The 17,962-nt window shown below is 50.3% G+C and overlaps 5 protein-coding genes across 5 annotated transcripts; 3 read left to right on the top strand and 2 right to left on the bottom strand.

Annotated features, from left to right (window-relative positions):
• The first annotated feature begins 528 nt into the window (after nucleotides 1-528).
• Nucleotides 529-1,874, top strand: LAESUDRAFT_725717 (ubiquitin-conjugating enzyme). The gene is made up of 6 exons (XM_040908876.1): nucleotides 529-646; nucleotides 811-822; nucleotides 905-1,019; nucleotides 1,115-1,210; nucleotides 1,271-1,306; nucleotides 1,462-1,874. The coding sequence occupies exons 1-6, from the start codon at nucleotides 551-553 to the stop codon at nucleotides 1,635-1,637; spliced, it is 531 nt and encodes a 176-aa protein (XP_040764368.1). The 5' UTR covers nucleotides 529-550; the 3' UTR covers nucleotides 1,638-1,874.
• Nucleotides 1,875-2,693: 819 nt separating this feature from the next.
• LAESUDRAFT_743246 (uncharacterized protein) lies at nucleotides 2,694-4,554 on the bottom strand (the record flags this gene model as incomplete). Its single annotated transcript, XM_040911249.1, has 6 exons — nucleotides 2,694-3,318; nucleotides 3,380-3,454; nucleotides 3,506-3,597; nucleotides 3,654-3,694; nucleotides 3,761-3,875; nucleotides 4,529-4,554. 6 exons carry the CDS (start codon nucleotides 4,552-4,554, stop codon nucleotides 2,783-2,785), a joined length of 885 nt encoding a protein of 294 aa, XP_040764367.1. The 3' UTR covers nucleotides 2,694-2,782.
• A 2,302-nt stretch (nucleotides 4,555-6,856) lies between these two features.
• On the bottom strand, nucleotides 6,857-7,492 carry LAESUDRAFT_146098 (uncharacterized protein). The gene is made up of 3 exons (XM_040901339.1): nucleotides 7,429-7,492; nucleotides 7,099-7,364; nucleotides 6,857-7,028 (listed from the first exon to the last, which is right to left on the bottom strand). The coding sequence occupies exons 2-3, from the start codon at nucleotides 7,328-7,330 to the stop codon at nucleotides 6,892-6,894; spliced, it is 369 nt and encodes a 122-aa protein (XP_040764366.1). The 5' UTR covers nucleotides 7,331-7,364; nucleotides 7,429-7,492; the 3' UTR covers nucleotides 6,857-6,891.
• A 965-nt stretch (nucleotides 7,493-8,457) lies between these two features.
• LAESUDRAFT_725713 (Metallo-dependent phosphatase) lies at nucleotides 8,458-11,343 on the top strand. Its single transcript, XM_040908875.1, has 10 exons — nucleotides 8,458-8,629; nucleotides 8,679-8,892; nucleotides 8,961-8,986; nucleotides 9,046-9,144; nucleotides 9,512-9,769; nucleotides 9,818-9,901; nucleotides 9,963-10,051; nucleotides 10,099-10,176; nucleotides 10,236-10,643; nucleotides 10,708-11,343. Exons 1-10 carry the CDS (start codon nucleotides 8,501-8,503, stop codon nucleotides 11,141-11,143), a joined length of 1,821 nt encoding a protein of 606 aa, XP_040764365.1. The 5' UTR covers nucleotides 8,458-8,500; the 3' UTR covers nucleotides 11,144-11,343.
• Nucleotides 11,344-14,754: 3,411 nt separating this feature from the next.
• Nucleotides 14,755-17,098, top strand: LAESUDRAFT_759135 (uncharacterized protein; the record flags this gene model as incomplete). Its single annotated transcript, XM_040912556.1, has 9 exons — nucleotides 14,755-14,909; nucleotides 14,981-15,124; nucleotides 15,183-15,455; nucleotides 15,528-15,692; nucleotides 15,755-15,770; nucleotides 15,840-15,961; nucleotides 16,013-16,078; nucleotides 16,135-16,289; nucleotides 16,344-17,098. 9 exons carry the CDS (start codon nucleotides 14,755-14,757, stop codon nucleotides 17,096-17,098), a joined length of 1,851 nt encoding a protein of 616 aa, XP_040764364.1.
• Between the last annotated feature and the right edge of the window lie 864 nt (nucleotides 17,099-17,962).

Here is a 17,962-nt window from a genome sequence, read left to right as displayed (position 1 = left end):
CGAGATATTGGAACTCAAAATCCACAGCGTGCACATGAACTGAAAAGCACCTCGTATGTGAGGACGGGATGTGCGGCCAAGGGGCAACTGTCAGGGATACTGCAAAGTGCTGCTCTCTGAATCAGTATATTGTGATGACTTGCACTGCTCTGGACACAGATAGAAATGGAACAGTGAAAGTTCCTATCATCCTCATTCCCTCGAAAAGGGGGGGCGAATTTTGAGAATGTTGAGCCTACTTTACCACGATCACCGCAACAAATTCCGAGTCGCATGGGGGAAATGTAAGAGTACCTACTTGATTCGATAGATAAGCCCCGACAACCTGTAGAGATCCTGTCCTCTGAAGATACGAGTGTCTTCGGCCTTAATCAACAGAGTGGTATGCCGCCCGCTAGTGCAAAAAGATAACTTTTCTTCACTCTCTCCGCTCACGGTCTCTGGAAACTCAGATGCCGCAAAGCTTCAACGTATAATCGCATTATACTTCTTCCAGTGGAAAAAAGGCAAAAAGAAAACTCCGCTTACCTGACACCTTGCACTCCATCAAATGGTCTGGAAAACAGATACAAGAGTCGAAAGGAAGTACAACGGAAGTGACAAACTTAGTCAAAGCTTGCTTGCGAGCGCTTACAACATAGCATTGGTAACACCGAATCAAGCGATCCGTGTATCTGAGCGCTAACGTCTCTCTGTCTAACCACTCTACTTCGACTCGCTCTCCTCGTTATGGCCCTTCCCAAGGTATCAGAATAACTCATGCGTTCCCTTCTGACTGTCATTGACATCTCTCTATCACCTCAACCAAAGCGGATCATCAAGGTGCGCACTGATCAGCGGCACCGACGCCTTCGAGTCTGAACTCGCGCCATCTCGGCATTACCTTTTGTTCGTCGACGCATAGGAGACCGAGCGACTAGTAGCGGACCCTGCGCCTGGAATATCCGCCGCCCCACACGAAGACAACCTTCGGTACTTCGACGTTACGATACAAGGTCCCGATGGCAGTCCATTTGCAAGTGCGTGCATCCTATCTGGTCTATGGCAGCGGGAAGGGCAATGCTGACTGCATGACATCCTTGTGGCCGACCCTGGGATCGCGATGGACATGTAGATGGCGTGTTCAAGTTAGAATTGTTTCTGCCAGAGGAATACCCGATGAGCCCGCCGAAAGTGCGGTTCCTCACCAAGATTTATCACCCTAACATCGGTGCGTCTATCTATGGCCACTAATGCACCATTTCCACCCTCATGTCGACTTCGATGGCAGACAAGTTGGGCCGGATCTGTTTGGATATCTTGAAGGGTGCGTCGTGATGTCACTATCTATCTTGTCTTGACTCACACGACTTCTACCACCATCCAATCGCTGTTTCTCGATCATCTCCATGCTACATTTATGTGCCGCATGAAACCATCGTTTTCCTTCCATGCTCTGCAACTGTGATATCGAACCATCAGACAAATGGTCGCCCGCGCTACAGATCCGCACTGTCCTCCTCTCCATCCAGGCCCTTCTCAGTTCACCGAACCCTGACGATCCGCTCGCAACCGATGTCGCGAAGCATTACAAAGAGAACGAGAAGGACGCACAGCGCGTCAGTCGGGAATGGACTGAGAAGTACGCCACTGCATGATCACGACAGCGCGCGGTGTGTCTGTTGATCAGAAGCAGTGTGGCTGATACCGGCCAGAAGCAGATGCGGTTCCATTGTTGTAGCTCTATGTAACGGCTCTATACGAGAAGGCGGGGAATCTGGATAGCTTTGTAAGCAGCTACTCGACCTCAGTATCCGACCTTTTGATTTGTACATACAGGACGAGGCGGAGGCGTCAGATGCCACGTCACGAAACGTATCAGTCCAAATAGATGTTTATGGGCCCCTACTTTAGTGAATCGAGACCAGTGATTACGCCTGATTATACTACATTGGTCGCAGCAGCTTTGCAACATCGTTTCGTGACGGCGTTTCCAGCTTACTGACCGTAAAGAGATGACATTTCTTGTAAGCTGCAGCAAGCGAGATGCTCTTAGTTTATGTCGGACTTTCGTCTGAGTGAGTCATCCACCCATGATCCACGGACGCCGTTGCTGATATGGTATTGTTGTCAACTCTTTCTCTCATAGATTGAGCAGACGTCTCAGGATCCTCCTCATCACGCTAGGCGTCTCTGCCATCCCCCATCACACGTGTTCATATATGCAACTTGAGAGAATGTTGAAGTTCAATCGCAGCAGCTGCAAGCTCTTTGCATCGGCAGGCGTCGCATTTGTGAGAGGAAAATCAGCGACTCAAATCATAAGTGCAGCCACGACGACATCGACATCCAGTCTGTTGATGTTATCCAGTACAGTATCAAGCTCGTCCAGTGTGCCACAATGCAGCATATGGATCTCTGGCCCGCCCGCAAGGGCTCACATTGATGGAGATGCAGTTGTGGTACGTCCCGTGAAGTCATCTGTTCAGTATGCCCTTTCATTCCCTGCTGGCATTGACGCGGACATGACAGCGACGACAGCCGGTTTGTACTGAATGTCTTTCAGGAACTGCGGAGATGTTCCGGGTTGTCGGATGCTATGGAGGTAGGCCACAACATTGGCTCCTCTATTCCTCACGTACCATACATTCACGTCCGATTCTTCGACTACAAGAAAGTGACCTCTTTGTCACACTCTTGAGTTTTACTACTGTTCCATGGTCATTGACGTCGAGCTTGCCTCCAATTCTCTCCATGCAGTGACAATATAGCAGTCTGATATTATCGCGCGTCTCCTAGACCATCAAAGTCTCGTGACGGACCACCCCATAACCCAGAACTTTACCCCCGCTGCGCTCGTGAGGTCACTCCTATCAATCTCCCTCAACACTGTTCCGACCTTCACCGCTCCTTTCCGGAACACCTCGCCATCCCACAACCTCACCCAACTCTCCGGCGAGTGACAGAATGTGTGAGTGCCCATGGTGTTCTTCTTGAGTTGCTCCACTCTATAGCCTTTCTCCGGCCGAGCACTATGCTCCCCGAAGATGATGGAACCGGGAAGAGGTGAGAGCAGGCCTGCGATGGATCGCGCAAGCTGCAATTGCTCCATTTCACTGAAGAGATGGAACACGGAAGACACGTGTATGACGGAGACGTGTCCGGCAAGGGAAGTGAGGTGCTGTAGGGAAGAGAGCGGAGGGGCCGGTGTCTCTGGCGGAGAATAGAAAGGTGGCATTAGCTTCAAAAAGGTTGGATCAAGCACGCTTCCTGGTAGGAAATGTACTGGGAACGTCTCTTTCGTGGACTTGAAGAGGTGATGACCTAGTTCCCAGAACACTGACATTAATGCCTGTCGTTAGCCAGCAGCTTGACCATCATACGGGGATGAAGAGCGTACTAGGTTCAATATCGGAGGCTATAGCATTTTCAATAGGAAACCCGTCCGCGATTGCCTTTCTAATATCGTTCCCGACTGCATCTTTGCGTGAGTCTTGCGTTTTGAACAAAGAACTTTTATACTGACAGCAGCAGCCGAGATCGAGAAGGATGGCCCCTTTCCGTTCCTTTCCTAGCTTCAAGAGTTGACCGTAGGCGGGCAGGAGAGAGACCTTGAGCCTGTGCTTAGATGTCATAATCTCTTCATCTCTCGTTGGACATGAAGAAGAACATACTTCGTGAAAGCGAATAGGCGGATGCAATTATAAGGATGAACCTGTATTTCATGTCAGCACCACCAGCAAGAACGACGGACGTCACTTCATGGCGACATGTAGAATACCTTATATGCGTCCGCCTGGATGCCAAGAATATGCTGCTCCAGTTCGTTCTCATCTTGGATCCCGGTCTGAGTCTTGAAGAACGCAAGCTCATTCTCATCCAAATAGTAGCGGTTGCTTCCCCGAGAAAATTTGTATGGCTCGATAACTTGCGTCCTTGGCTGATGTTGAATGTCGGTCATGGTAACTTGAAGGCACGAGCGGCGCTGTGACAATAGTGCAGAACCTATTCTGTCCATATATACAGAGCTGATGAAGGCGCGCTTCGACTGGTTAACCGTTGGGGCATCCTTGGTTGGGATAGCTCCAGGTTGTCCCAACGGAACACAATTCAGTCAACTAACGTGTATTTCGACAGCCGCATTCGCCTTAGTCTCGGCCAAAGTCAGTAGGGCACCCGCTGTCTGTCGAACTCAAATGCAGTCTACTCAATCGAGAATCAGGAATAACAGACGCCACGTCCGATAGCCTGCATACTTTGCTTTGACAAAGAGCCACGCAAATGCTACCATCGATGAGATGTATCATATGCTATGCTTCATGTGGGCGTCCCAACGATCGTCTGAAGTTTTAACCCTGCTTCTGCTGCTCAGCAAGCCTTGGTGCAAGGTTGAAGTCTTCCCGAGCTGCCGAGAACCATGCATAAGCCGAATGTTCCTTGTATTTTGCAATCTCTTCATGCTGGAAATTAATCAACACTTTTGCATATAGGATTGTATCGAAAAATTGTCAAAAGTATGATCGATCCGGACATGTGAAACACTCGAAACATGCCATAGTCTGCCGTCGAGGTCATACAAGGCAGCGAAGATGCATCCTGAATCAAAAAATGTAGCGTCATTTACAGCCAAGACCAATCTCATTCTTACGACATACCTAGGACACTGCTGAAGAGGCGAAGAGTGTCGCGAAGAGAGAGTTTACGATAAATGCTACACGAGCGCTATCAAGCGGACCGGGAGGCTGGCACAGGCAGTATACTCAGGGTTCGGCCCGTCGGAACGATGCTGTTGTTGCGGAATTTATTTCCACGGAGTATGATTCAAGGCAAAGAGGCCGCCGCAACGGGCAGTCGACAAATGGGACTTGGAGTTGTTTTATATGCCTAAGCACTGTGCGTTAGGTACGCCATATCCACTGTCTCCGAATATGATTCTGTTTTACTGACGAATAATCTTCCCATCCTTCTCCCGGCCGCCGCAAGCCTTTTTTGCGGCTACATCAGGAAAACATCACTTTTTCTTTTTGGCTTCTTTTTGTACCTTTTTCTTACAAAAAAAGGCAGAAAAGAGAACAATGTAGAAAAAAGCATGAGGATCGGCTGATTCCTCACTTTCTCATGGCCTTTTGCTTCCTTGACGACGCTTGGCAACACTGATTTGCCCAAAAAGTTGTCGTCAAGTCCATTAAAGGAACAAAATCCCAGAAGCCTATCAGGAAATTCCAAGGCAGATTCTCTGACCTTTTGTCCTTGAACGGACTTTTCACAAACTTTCTGATCAGAAAGCAACCAAAAAGTGCTCAAAAAGAAGCGAACAAGGCAAATTCAAGCCGATCCTCACGCTTATTTCTACATTATTTTCTTTTCTGCCTTTTTTGTAAGAAAAAGGTACAAAAAGAAGCAAAAAAGAAAAAGTGACATTTTCCTGATGTATGCCGACCAGATGCACGGGAGCGTGAAATATTCTTCATGCTGGCAGGCATATAAAGCTCGCTTTCATAGCCATCCATGAGGATCGCCTCAACACACTATGAGGAAGAAATCAAGGTCGGGCTGATACGTCGCTTTCCCGACCTTGACGTTCATCTGATCGATAAAATGATGCGATTTTATCTGTCCACAAGATCCGCAAGCTTTTGGGGTAATCATGCCACGGCGGTATGTAACTGACTAAATGACTGTGAAGATATATGAAATGTGCTACAAGGCTACAGTTTGTGTCAACAGGAACGCCATGGTCGTCACCCTATCATCGTGACGACGTCTGCTATGATGTGAAAATATCAAAGATACAGATGGAAGCGTATTCAATGCCCAGCCCCAGAAACCTCAAGCAATAGGAGAAAGGAGTATATAGACCAGGCGTTTCTGAGAAGAATTCGAGCTGAGTACGGATCAGGAATGCGCAGCGGGAAAGCGATTTGGAAAATCCTCGATCAGGACCGTCGCTATCGAGTAATGAACGCGACGATTTCGCGGATGCCGAGATGTGTCGCTGATAAAATCTTTGCGAAATCGTATATGCCGGAATTGCTACGTTTCTTCCGTCAAGAATGATTTTGCATCAAGGTGCCATTAATTGTACACACCGTGTTACTTCCAGCAATTGTGCAGGAGTAGCTCTCCGCCGGGTCATCACAGAATGTGGCTCCTTCTCCGCGGCCGCAGTGTCCGCCCAGATTTTCACGAACGAGACTTCATCGTCAGAGGTAGGGATGCAATAAGTGGTTGTCTGTTCGGTGGTCACTTCAACTTGGATTACAACACGCGGGTGTGCGTTTGCGTGAATATCGGAATGGTGTGTGGTGGTATAAGTTGTGGAAAACATGAGCGCAGTGCCAGGAGGTAATCTGCTCCGAGTGACCCGATGATGAGGGCTGCTGAGGGTTGCTGAGAGGCAAGCTGGGTAGATATACATCGCGCTTGCCGCAGTGCAGCGGATCCCACTTGCGCCACCTAGTGCGCATGCCTGATTAGTATAGCAGTTGCGATAACGGATCGTCTGGCACCACTCGGGGCCGAGTTCGAGTTGTCCATGTAGCTCGTTGCGGCATTAGGGACCCACATATCTCATGGGAGCCTAGGAGAGCTTATGCGCTTGGATGACATAAACTTCAGACAGATTTCACACGATGGTATCATGTTACGGCATCTATGTTCCTTGTGCGCTCGATATGTCTGGATATTAGGATCGTATCAGTCCTTGATTGTAACTTGCTACTAACGTGTACGCCTTGGTTGTATATTTGTATTTGCAGAGGAGAGAGACTCGCCGCTTCAGTCGTATCGAGACCCAATGGTGCGCGACGAGCACGGAACAGAGCTACTCGCCGTCTCTGGTAGTCATCCCCGAGAACTGGCAATATATCAGGTAAGCAGTGGCTTTAAAGTTCAGATGGAACGAAGAGAATTTCAGTGTGTACATGACTTCGGTGATGCGTCGGCTCTGACCATGTACGGGGATACTAGGCGAACGTGGCAGCTGAAAGGTATTGTCTCGAGAGTAGTTGGCTTCCATGCAATCTGCCAGTGAGCTAATTCACTCTGAACTATAGGCGGGCGTTTGAGATTACATGACAGAGTTGAGTTAAATTGGCGGTAATAGCGATAGGGCTTTACCTTTTAGGGACCGATATCCATACGTCGCTACGAGAGTGAAGGAATCATGAAGTGTATTGGTGAGCGACCGGGCCATCGGATCTTGAGGGCGAGCCTTCGAGGGGACCCCAGAGTTGGCCTGGGTATGCTTCTGCAAGAAATGCTTCTCCAGCTTGCCCATATCACTGTATCCCGTGGCGCATGATACGAGACAATGATAGAACTCCCAAAGCGCAGATTGGCATGCATACATTAGAAAAGTCTCTTCTTACTTATCATGCTTGGATCTGCTTATCCGAAGAGTTCAAGACTGTAAGCGGAGAAATGGCGGCTTATTAACGTCTTACTCACTGGTATAAGCAGCTTCAAGTCAATACGTAGATCCTCGACTTTCCCGACGCACTGGTTGCGTGACGAGCCTCGTTATGAGCCGTTTCACAGCATGAAGAGCCAAACCACTGGCCCCTCCAGTCAGCGTGGGAGGAACCCGAGAGACGCAGTTCCTTGACGTGCGTCAGCATCTTTTTTGAATCATTAAAGTAAATGTACCCTCTCCATTGGCAGAAGCTCGAAACATATCGGCATGCGTGACGAGAGATGACATCATTGTTGTCCTCAGAGCGAGTCTGAGAATAGGGCTCAATAGAAAAATGAAAGGACCGGGTTTTCTGAGCTTGCAAGTCACAACAACAGATGGACACTTTAATCATTCGTCACATTCAGCGTTCAGTGTGAGAAATATAGCCATGCCACTCACTGCAATTGAGTATATCTCGAGGTAGCGACGAGTGAGCTGAAGACCGTGAGTCTTGAACGATTTATGTGTCATGGCATTTCGATCACTGTTTCTACAAACTTTCCACTCACACAGATATATCTTGAAATAAACTTCTATGCATGAGATCAGTCGAAATCAGTAGATTCTTCGAGTACCGCTACTTTTTGCCTCCTTGCAAGGTTGTGCTCCGGATCTTTCCTCGCCCCGAATAGAGGCAGCCTCAGGCAGCTTATAGTTGAAGGCGTGAGTACCGCCACAGCCGCGTGTACCGCAAAGAAGTCCTCATGAAGACCTTGTGGTCTATGCGCTGCGTCAAAACTCGTGTCGGATGGCACCGCCCTGCACCGCCTCGGGAAGAACGCGACGAAATTAGCGGTACCTTTGGAGTACATTTTATGGGTCTCAGGTATAAATTCCCGAAACATTTGTAATGGAGAATAAATGAGAGAAAGGGACTCAGAATGAGTAAAGGAGGAGGCCATTTTGTAGGTGAAGTACTGCAACGACTCGCGCTTTGGACTCTGGAGACTCGAGAGGCGCGTCTTTCTCACACGTGATCGTGTTGAGGTCCGCGACACTGCATGTGGCTGGCGCGCGTCTGTAAAGCCACCTATAACCTGTTTCACGACCTCTGCGTGGGTCTTTATGGCACCCACTAGTACTCAGAACGAAGACGCATACTACTCCACTGCATTGAGTCAGATCCAGGACAGGCCGTTCCGTCCACCTACGTATACAGCAGAAGCCCGGGATGTTCAGCGGCGCCAGGTCGATGTGCGCAAGCGAGTTCAGGCGATAATATATACTCCTGACCGCCCTGCAGATACCCCCTCCTGCTACGCACAAGCCATCAGATGAGGATTTGTATAAGTGTGACGTTCACCCTGGCGCGCATTTACCAAACATCAACCTGCTGAGGCACCACTTCTTGAACGAAGGCCGCCTTACGGAGCAGCAGGCACTCTTCATTCTGGAGCAGACAACCACATTGCTAAGTCACGAACCGAATGTGTTGCACGTTGATGGCCCAGTGACGAGTGAGTGCAATCGCTGGGACTCACGATGCACATTGTACTCATGCGAACTATCCCACTACTACCTTTAGTCTGTGGAGATATCCACGGCCAATATGTGCGTTACGAGCCATGTCCATATCATCCGTCTCAAGGAAGCTCATGTGGTACTCTCAGTACGACCTGATGAAGATCTTTGAGGTCGGCGGATCCTTGACTGAGAATAATTATCTCTTCCTCGGGGATTATGTTGATCGTGGATATTTCTCAATTGAGGTAAGTCTCCGTTCCACCATCTGTTGGTCCCAGAGCCACGTCTATAAAGTGCCACGCATTTCAGAGTGCTATGAAGCTCGGCATGCTTCAAGACGGCATCGACTGCACTGGCGAGACGAATGTATATCCTCTCCACGTGTTGCCATGATCTGCCGATAGCTTTAGCGCTGGAACATGATGCGTCCATTTGGATCGAGTTACTTGAACAAATGCTGCCATCATTTCCGTCTTGAAAGAGTGCTCTGATTGTCGCCGAAGTGTTGCCATCATGCGTGGAGGGTTAAATCTCTTTGGCAGCAAGCCGATCAGACATCCGCGTTGCTGTCAGCCCTGTTGTTGATCCAGGCTCACAAGTCGTCATTCTTAGTGCCTGCTCTATCTCTACGCACTCAAGCTATCGTATTCGGACAAGCTCTTTCTGCTTCGAGGGAACCACGAGTGCCGACACTTGACAGAATACTTCACCTTCAAGTCCGAATGCCTGCACAAGTACTCAGAGACGGTGTACGACGCTTGCATCCGCTCCTTTCAAGCACTTCCCGTGGCCGCTCTGATTGAGGGGAAATTCTTCTGCGTACATGGTGGTATCTCGCCGGAGCTGATGCAGCTTCAAGACCTGGAGAAGGTGAGAGGATGTATCGAGTATTCGGTCAGTTGGTGCTCATCGATGCAGATGAACCGCTTCGTGGAGCCTGCGTCTGTCGGACTGCTGTGCGATCTGTTGTGGGCCGATCCCATCCCGAACTATGGACACGAGGTGAGAAGTGTATCTGAACGACGACCTCGATTGTGTTCATAAACATGTCTCCCGCACTTAGCAAGATCACACGCGCGAGCACCCTCAGGGGCTGCCTCCTGGCCACCTGTTCGAACCTAATCTCACTCGGGGATGCAGCTACTTCTACACGTGAGTATCAACTAGGCTTGTGCACACACTCTCTAACGCGCTTGCAGATACGAGGCGGCCTGCCAGTTTCTGGATAGGAATAACCTACTGGGCATCTTCCGCGGTCATGAAGCTCAAGACGCTGGGTGAGTACCTGGATGTCATGCAGGCTGAGTTGTCCCTGGCTCATATTGGATCCGGCAAGCTATACGATGCACCGCAAGACAGGAACGAAGAAATTTCCTTCGGTCATCACTGTCTTCAGCGCACCGAACTACCTCGATGCCTATCGCAACCGCGGTGCGGTGGTACGGTATAAGAACAAGAACATTGTGATCCGGCAGTATAACGCGTCGCCGCACCCCTACTGGCTTCCCAACTTCAAGGACGCGTTTACGTGGTCACTGCCGTTTGTCGGCGCGAAGATCACGGAAATGCTTTTGGCGATCTTGTCCGTCTGCTCTGAGGCCGAACTCGAGGAGGGTTCGCACACTTCGGAGGAGGACGATGCCCAGACGAAGGAGCAGCATGTGCACCCCAGTGAACGAAGGCAGGAGATCAAAAATAAGATTCTCGCAGTTGGGAAGATGCAGAGGATCTTTACAATATTGCGGTATGTGCTTGCTCTCGCCGTTACTTTTGCACAATTATCGATAATAACATGCCCGCCAATGCAGGAAAGAAGCGGAGAATGCGACGGAGCTCAGCCCCACAGCGCCTACATCCACCACAGCCCCCACACCATGGCCTGGAGGATTCGCCGTATCCACGCCCGATTCTGACGCGCTCAGCGTTCAGACGACTCAGCTGCGCAAGTACATCCGCTCCTTTGACGATGCGCGGCGCTCCGACCTCGCCAACGAGCGGCTGCCGCAATATCCATCGGCGACGAGCCCACTCGTGCCTGCGCCGAGCATGCGCCTCCTCGGTCTGGCCGGCGACGAACCTGGTAGTGCAAATCAGCTTAGCTTACACGCGTTGATCCGCAGGGCACTCCAGGAGGAGGGAATGGAGGACGATGGCATGGTGGAGCGCCTGGCGGAGAAGATTGCGAACTCGAAAGAGGTGAGCGTCAGGCCGAGAGCATTGAAAAGGATTGAGACTGCGCCATGAGGCAGGATGGACGGCTTGCGTACCGATGGATTGACTTGAGTTACGTACTACGTGGGTGTGGATGGCTTTATGCATACTGCCCGTATTTATACCCTCCTGAGTCCTGACTGTTGTCTGTATTTTATTGTGTACTAGCAGTCGTAGCTTGTGGACCCGAATGAAAAGGACAATGCAACATTGTTCTGCGATACATAACGACACTGCTTCGTACCATTTTGACATTATAAGAGGGGACAATGTGAGCTTTGGCCGGGACCACCCGGCCGCATAAAGCTTCGATGCTCGCAACAACCTAGTACCATACCACCATATCAGCAGCTGGATACACTTTCCGTTGGCGTTTCGACTGTGATTTAATAAGTATGTTTTCGGGGGAGTTTTCTGGAGCAAATGTCAAGCCGAGCATTTTCGTTGAACCGGCTTTCATTGTGTTGTTTCCGCGCAGTGTCTGAGAGCGAGGACCCGGAGTGACGCACAGCTAGCGCATGGCTCTACAGAAGCCTCCACCGCGGAGCTTAAACTCAGGTACGGTTCTATTGTTGTAGGTGGTCAATACATCACTATTTTGCCACACGATTGGGCGAGTGGCCCGGGCTCTTGGCTGTGGCCCACTTACGCCTCGAGGCTCAATTATCACCTGTGACCAATGCTTCGCTCCATTGACACATTCCGTAGAATGCGTAATTGTCATTGTTACTCCGCGACGTTTGATCTTCATTTTGGACCTCTTGTTCCGGTTGCTGGCATATAAGATGGCCCAGCGGGCCCGTTGGAGAATACTTCAGTTCCCTCGCCACTCGAGACCGGTCCCATCAAAGTTCATCTTCCTTCCCAGTCCTTGCTTCTTCCGCAATGCGAACCGTTCTTAATCAGAAGGCGACGGCCGTCGACGGCCATGATTTTTCTGTGGCACAGAGGCCGACATCTTTGAACGAAACGTGAGTCAAATATTTATCGCTCAATTATTCCCCAACTTACGTCGCTCAATCAAGCCATCGCGCCCTCGACGTTACATGCCTGGATCCTCGCCTACTCCATATGGATAAGGAGAATGTGCAACATATGAGTGACGCCGAATTCCAGTGCGTTGATTTCTATTCTCACCATTGAACAATCTGACCACCCATCTCCTCTCAACGCCAGAACAACCGCAGTCTGGCCACCAACTGTTCCTGCCTTGAGAAACCCATGGTCAGTGGAAGTGTGGCCGCAGGAGCCTTCGAAGCAGGACTGGTGTGCCGAGGAGTTAATCATACGGTCCATACCACAATTCTCAGAGAATCTGAAAGGAAAGTGGCATGCGTTCACTCTCAATCCGAATGAAGGACGTCCGACGAAACGGAACAAGAGAGCCCAGGAAGCCGCGTCTTGTTTCTCCCGCTCACCCACGCAATCTCATATCATGCAGCACCCGCGCCCTTTGCCTGAGCCTCGAACGCGCCTCCAGCGTCGTATAGCGCAGAGAATACCCATAGAGGCGCTTCGATCTCTAGCCTATGCGGCCGCCAGCCCCCGAAAGCACCATCGCCAAAAGAAGGCAGCTAGTTCCTCTCATCGTACACCACATTCTTCACCTCGTCGCGACGCAAAGTTCTTTGCGCATGTCGCCCGCATGCGCCAGTCGTTGCCGGCGAATGCTCAACCGAACGTACAGTGCCGTTGGCGCGGGGCGCGCCCTTGCACATTTAAGGGGACAAGGCTCGAAGTACAGGAGCATATTGAGCAAGAGCACCTCACAAGTTCTGAAATCAAATGCAAGTGGGGCTCATGCGAAACGCGTCACACATTTCCCAAGGATCTTGTGCGGCACCTCAACTTGCATGAGGAGATCAGGGTTCCGTATCCATGCGACTTCTGTGGTCAAAAACTGAGCCGCCGAGATGCTTTGATTAGGCATATGAACTCACTTCACTGAACGTTTAGAATCACTAGCCAAGTCATGTTCTGTGATCCCTTGTCTATCGTCATCGTCAGTACTGAATCTCTCTCTTCTCTAGTTCATCGTTCGTCGGTCCTGCATAGTAGCGTCACTGCCAACTTGATCTGCATCTTCCTTTTGTAATATATTTCGATGCTCCGTATGTCTGAACGTGCGAAGGTGCCATTGTCAGCTTTCTCCCATGCCAAAGATGGTGAAATGCCGCCCAAGCCCGACTGTTGCCATACGGGGTAAAGTTTGATCGCGGACCCTCCGATCTTTACCGGCACCGCTCAAGCACTCGATTTCACAAGTATTAGCTCGCTCCGACCGAGCAGATGCGCTATCATGCTATAGCGTCGAGTGGAACAGCCACATTACGGATCGGTGACAACGCTACCTTCGGAGACTTCAGTTAGGGTGACTATCTTGGAGAGTCGGATGATTAGGACGATGGTGATCGTCGATAACTAGCTACCTTGAGCAGACGGCCTATGTTCTCCAGGAATCGAGTGCGATGACGATCCTTACGATGCCAGGTATGCTCGGGAAACCAGGAAACTACCATTTTCTACGAGACGAAAGCGCTCTAGTCCGTGACCTGCAAGCAACCGAAAGAATAAGGATTTCCACCAAGATAGTATCAGGCCAGGTTCCGTTCCGCATGCCATAATATTAACTCTTCAGCAGTCATACAATCTACCTGGGTCAATCCAAGTACTACCGCAATGATTGTGCGTACGGTGCGTTTGGAAGTGAATGTTCTCTTGGCGCGTTCACCGTGACCTACCTCTATCACGATGAATTGTGCACATGTCCATTTATATATGTTCTGACTTGTCGGCAAACCATCTCTATGAACGTAAGTGCTCGTCTTTTTGTAGACATCCGTAGTTGACCTCCACACGACGTCGTCACTGTGGCGCTTAACCTTGGCTTTGAACCATTGGTAAATGCCGACTCAGGTGATTGTCGCGCGCAATCGCTGAATGTCTTATCATCCCTTCATAGAAAAAATTGAATATCTGATAACCGAAGTCCATGAATCCTCAAACGGGACTTCTCGTTCATCGTCTCCAAGTGATCCTTCCTTGGCAGACTGGTAAGCCGCGAAGTTCTCATAGTTCTCATCACTGATCAGCTGAGACTCCAACAGTGAGTTTCATTGCTCCTCTTCTTTACCTTTCGTACCATCTGAACTAGGCATGCTCGCCGGAGCAATATTCTTCTACTCTGTCCTCAAAATCCCCACGGACATCATTACAGATCTTTAGCATGTGTTGCCATACGAAATCCATCAAGCGCCAAGAACACGAGGTGTGCATGCTGCCGCCACTCGGACGCCATTGGCGCGGCATCCGACCGTCATTTTGCTCTTCTCGGAACCAAATTAGGCGCATAATGCTGTCCACCGCTGGGTGAGCCATCACCCAGCGTCCTTACTATCTATATCGTGCCCGAGGAGACCCCGAATCTAAACGAACGGGTATTCTGTCATGCGCGTTGTCTAACAGATGGTATACGTGACCTTGTTGAATTTCGCGACGCGACGCGACGTGTGGGCGCGTCGCGTGCGTGATTTGTCCCTACATTAAAACCGCGTACCATTTAAGCAGACATTGTCCTTCTCTGAGCCGCGAACAAACTCTTTTCGTCCTTCAATCTTCAGCAATTGCTACTCGTACAGCTGTCAATGGCTACTGCACACTCCGTCATCGCCACACATGCGTCTACTTCCATGGCTCAGCCGTGTCGGCATCCTCAACAGTCGACTACAGAGCTCCGAAGGCAAGGAGAAATGTCTAGTTCATCTAGTTCGAGCACCCACAACGTACCGGTGACCCTCGAGTACGTTGACTCTACCCTGTCTACCCTGTCTGAAAAGACAATGAGTGGAACGACTCACGAAATATTCTCAGCTCGAAAGAAGTCCTGCCTTCTCCATCCCCAAGTCAGGAGCCAGCAGTAGCGATGCGCGTTGCTCCCGATGCGGGCGATACAACGGATACAACTGCACCACTAAAGACTGCTCCTGACACTGGCGGGGAGCACGTCGCTTCGTCGTACGTATCGCGCTCTTATATTGCTTTCATGGAGCATCAGATACTTAGATAAAATCAGCTCGCACACACCGCAACGCTGTGTGGCTCGCCGCCACTCCGCATCACCGAGTGGCTCAACGCCACCTCAGACGAGTGCCGACGCCACTCCGGTGGTCCATACCCCCTTACTCCCATTTGCCAGCATACCACCACTTCCTTACACACTCGAAGACATCCTCTATCTTCAGGAAGTACTCCCCTGGGAGGAGTTCCAAGAATTGGGATCAAGAGAGGTTGATTGGGAGGACCACAGCAAACTCCCTGACGCAGGGGACGGTTTGGAACATGACGAGTATGTGATTATTCGGCTATTATCTACTCGATGACTGATTAAGTTTTAATCCAATCCGCATGTATCAATTAGTTTTTGGAATTTCTTCAACCCAGAGGGTTCAGCGGCATTCGGGCATGTCAGTCCGCTCGCCTCTCAACAACTCTCTCCTGCACACGCTCTCGGCTTCAGGACGGCACCGACAGAGTACAAGCAGCCAAAATGTCGCGGTCCTTCTGAGAGCTATTGGATTGCAAGGTATGTGTTTCACATGAAGCTTCCAGAACTGGGCGTGAAAGTTGACTCTTGCCTATGCATAGCGACAGCGCATCCACGGTATGTGGCGACGTAGACGTCCATTTGTCAGGCCCACTGATATCAACTTGGCCGCATCCCATCGAGCAGCAAGCTCCGCCAGTCCTACGGAAGACAGATCACTGCAACTTGAGTGACTCGGAGAATCGTGTTCCTGAAGATGCTAGGGCAGCAGGGATGTTCATGGGGTCACATAACAGAAGGTCTCAGAGGTGCGTCTCATCGCTCAATTGTGTCGCAGCTGTTCATATGTTCGACTTCAGCGCGAAAGCACCTACGAATGGGGACTTGAATGCATCCCCCAGCTTTGCCTGCGGATCATCTTCCGTGTACGTCGCATACATCCATTCTATACGAGCTGTTTTTGACATGATCTGTCTTGTAGAAATAGAGAGCCGCTCGCCGCTGCCTTATTGAACACGGGTGACTATGTATTGCCCGCTGTAATCAGTGGGTATGACTTTAGGGGCGTAACATATGGCGCTGCCTCTTTGCCGGCTGGAGCTACCTTATCAGCAGGTGCTCCTCTGCCCTCCAACGGTGATTCTTGATCTCGGCCTCATGTACAAACATCTGCTCATATGACACCTTCAGATGTACCATTCGTCGTCTATCCCGCCATCCGTTCCTCTCCGAAGCAGGAACATGAGCAGTGGTCTTCTCTGCCGGAGACCAAGCACTGCACACCTTCTGTCGGACGCGATGTGTCGCAGAGCCCGATAAACACTGCGGCCGCGACACATAAACGACCAAGAACACCCGCAGCCCCAGCATTGGTCGGAGGACCTGTCTCGCGGGATCGTCCACCGACTACATCCTCATCCGCGTCCTCTGGATCTGACGGCTCGGAAGTCGAAATATCCGACGACTTACGCGTCGCTTCAACGGACTTGATTACTTGCCAATGGAGACACATAGTGCCTGGGTTTCCGCCCTGCACCCATTCTTGCAGCCCGCTGGACATGTGGATGCACATCCGCACGGCTCATGTGCTCGGTAATCGCTGCAAGTGGGGCGAGTGCGACAGAACGGGTGGCTTTTCCAACCTCAAAAGGCATGCTGAGCGTGATCACCTCTGCATAAAGTGGAGATGTCCTTCAACCAGATGCGACCTCTCACTCTCCAGGTTTGATTCGCTCGCGCGACACCTCAAGACGAAGCATTATTGCACCTCTGGTGACGCTGTCGAAGAAGATGATGAGATTGAGTCAGCTCGTAGCGGCTTAAAGGGCTCACAAGAAGCACAAAGGCCTCAGAGGGCCTCCAAAGCTGGCCGCAAACGGCCTGCGGACGAGAACTTGGATCAATCCTCGCGGAAGAAGCCATACAAACACATCCGATCCCAATAATTGTACGCTAGCCGCCTCACATTTCGTTTGCTTCATCTTTTGCTTCGTTTTTGATACTGTCTATATAATCATCACACTACGGATTGCTGTAATATATGTACTCGACAAACATGCGATGAATGCAAAGCGGGACGCGCAATAATCTATTTCTCGCACACTGTTACATGAGCTCAGAGCTGAGAAGCACGCAATTTGAGACTTCCACATGCTGTTACATACAAATATATTAGTTGTATTATCATTTGACGATATCGAACAAATCCACCGCGTTCACATCAAAACATTCAAGTATTCAAGCCATTATACATTATCATTTGCCCTAAAGATAACCCATTGAATCGTGGACAAACATTAACAGTGCGACTCGTGTGCACTGTCGCCGAATGGTTGCTCGACGACATTATACGCGTTCAATCATGTGACCGCGGTGTCTTGAACAAGCGCCCGTGGCACTGACCACACCCTCGACCGCGACCATTGCAACCAACTCGTACTCGCTCTCGGTTCTCGAGAATCCACAGGACGCTTTTCATTCTGACAATGGAGGCTGGTCGCGATTATGTCTTATGGCTTGTTTCTGTCCAATAAACCCTCTGTGACTGGAACTGGTGTCCAACGGCGACGACGTTCAAGACATCAGTCATCTGGAATGTCTCACTTATCCCTTTGGCTCGCAAGAAGTACAACATTTATGTTATATTACGCTGCAACATCTCCAGAGCGCCTTGCCGATGCTTTCTGTCTCGCAACATCTGAAGGAGAGTGGATAACCGATACGAAATGCTGTGAACAAGTACCTATCGTTGGGGTTCTCAGTTCTGAAACCTGTAGCCAGCTTCGTTGGCGAATAGCTACTATGTCTCG

The sequence above is a fragment of the Laetiporus sulphureus genome, assembly GCF_001632365.1.
Source record: "Laetiporus sulphureus 93-53 unplaced genomic scaffold LAESUscaffold_19, whole genome shotgun sequence".
NCBI lineage: Eukaryota > Fungi > Basidiomycota > Agaricomycetes > Polyporales > Laetiporaceae > Laetiporus > Laetiporus sulphureus.
Note: the sequence above shows the minus strand (reverse complement) of the source record. Positions and strands in the feature narration are given on the sequence as shown.

Coding starts and splice junctions, on each gene's coding strand:
- LAESUDRAFT_725717 (XM_040908876.1), top strand. CDS start 551: ATGGTCTGGAAAACAGATACAAGAGTCGAAAGGAAGTACAACGGAAGT. Junction 1,020..1,114: donor CGATGGCAGTCCATTTGCAA/GTGCGTGCATCC, acceptor ATGGACATGTAG/ATGGCGTGTTCAAGTTAGAA. Junction 1,211..1,270: donor GATTTATCACCCTAACATCG/GTGCGTCTATCT, acceptor CTTCGATGGCAG/ACAAGTTGGGCCGGATCTGT.
- LAESUDRAFT_146098 (XM_040901339.1), bottom strand. CDS start 7,330: ATGTATGCATGCCAATCTGCGCTTTGGGAGTTCTATCATTGTCTCGTA. Junction 7,029..7,098: donor TGGATATCGGTCCCTAAAAG/GTAAAGCCCTAT, acceptor GCCCGCCTATAG/TTCAGAGTGAATTAGCTCAC.
- LAESUDRAFT_725713 (XM_040908875.1), top strand. CDS start 8,501: ATGGCACCCACTAGTACTCAGAACGAAGACGCATACTACTCCACTGCA. Junction 9,902..9,962: donor TCCCGAACTATGGACACGAG/GTGAGAAGTGTA, acceptor TCCCGCACTTAG/CAAGATCACACGCGCGAGCA. Junction 10,177..10,235: donor CATGAAGCTCAAGACGCTGG/GTGAGTACCTGG, acceptor GGATCCGGCAAG/CTATACGATGCACCGCAAGA.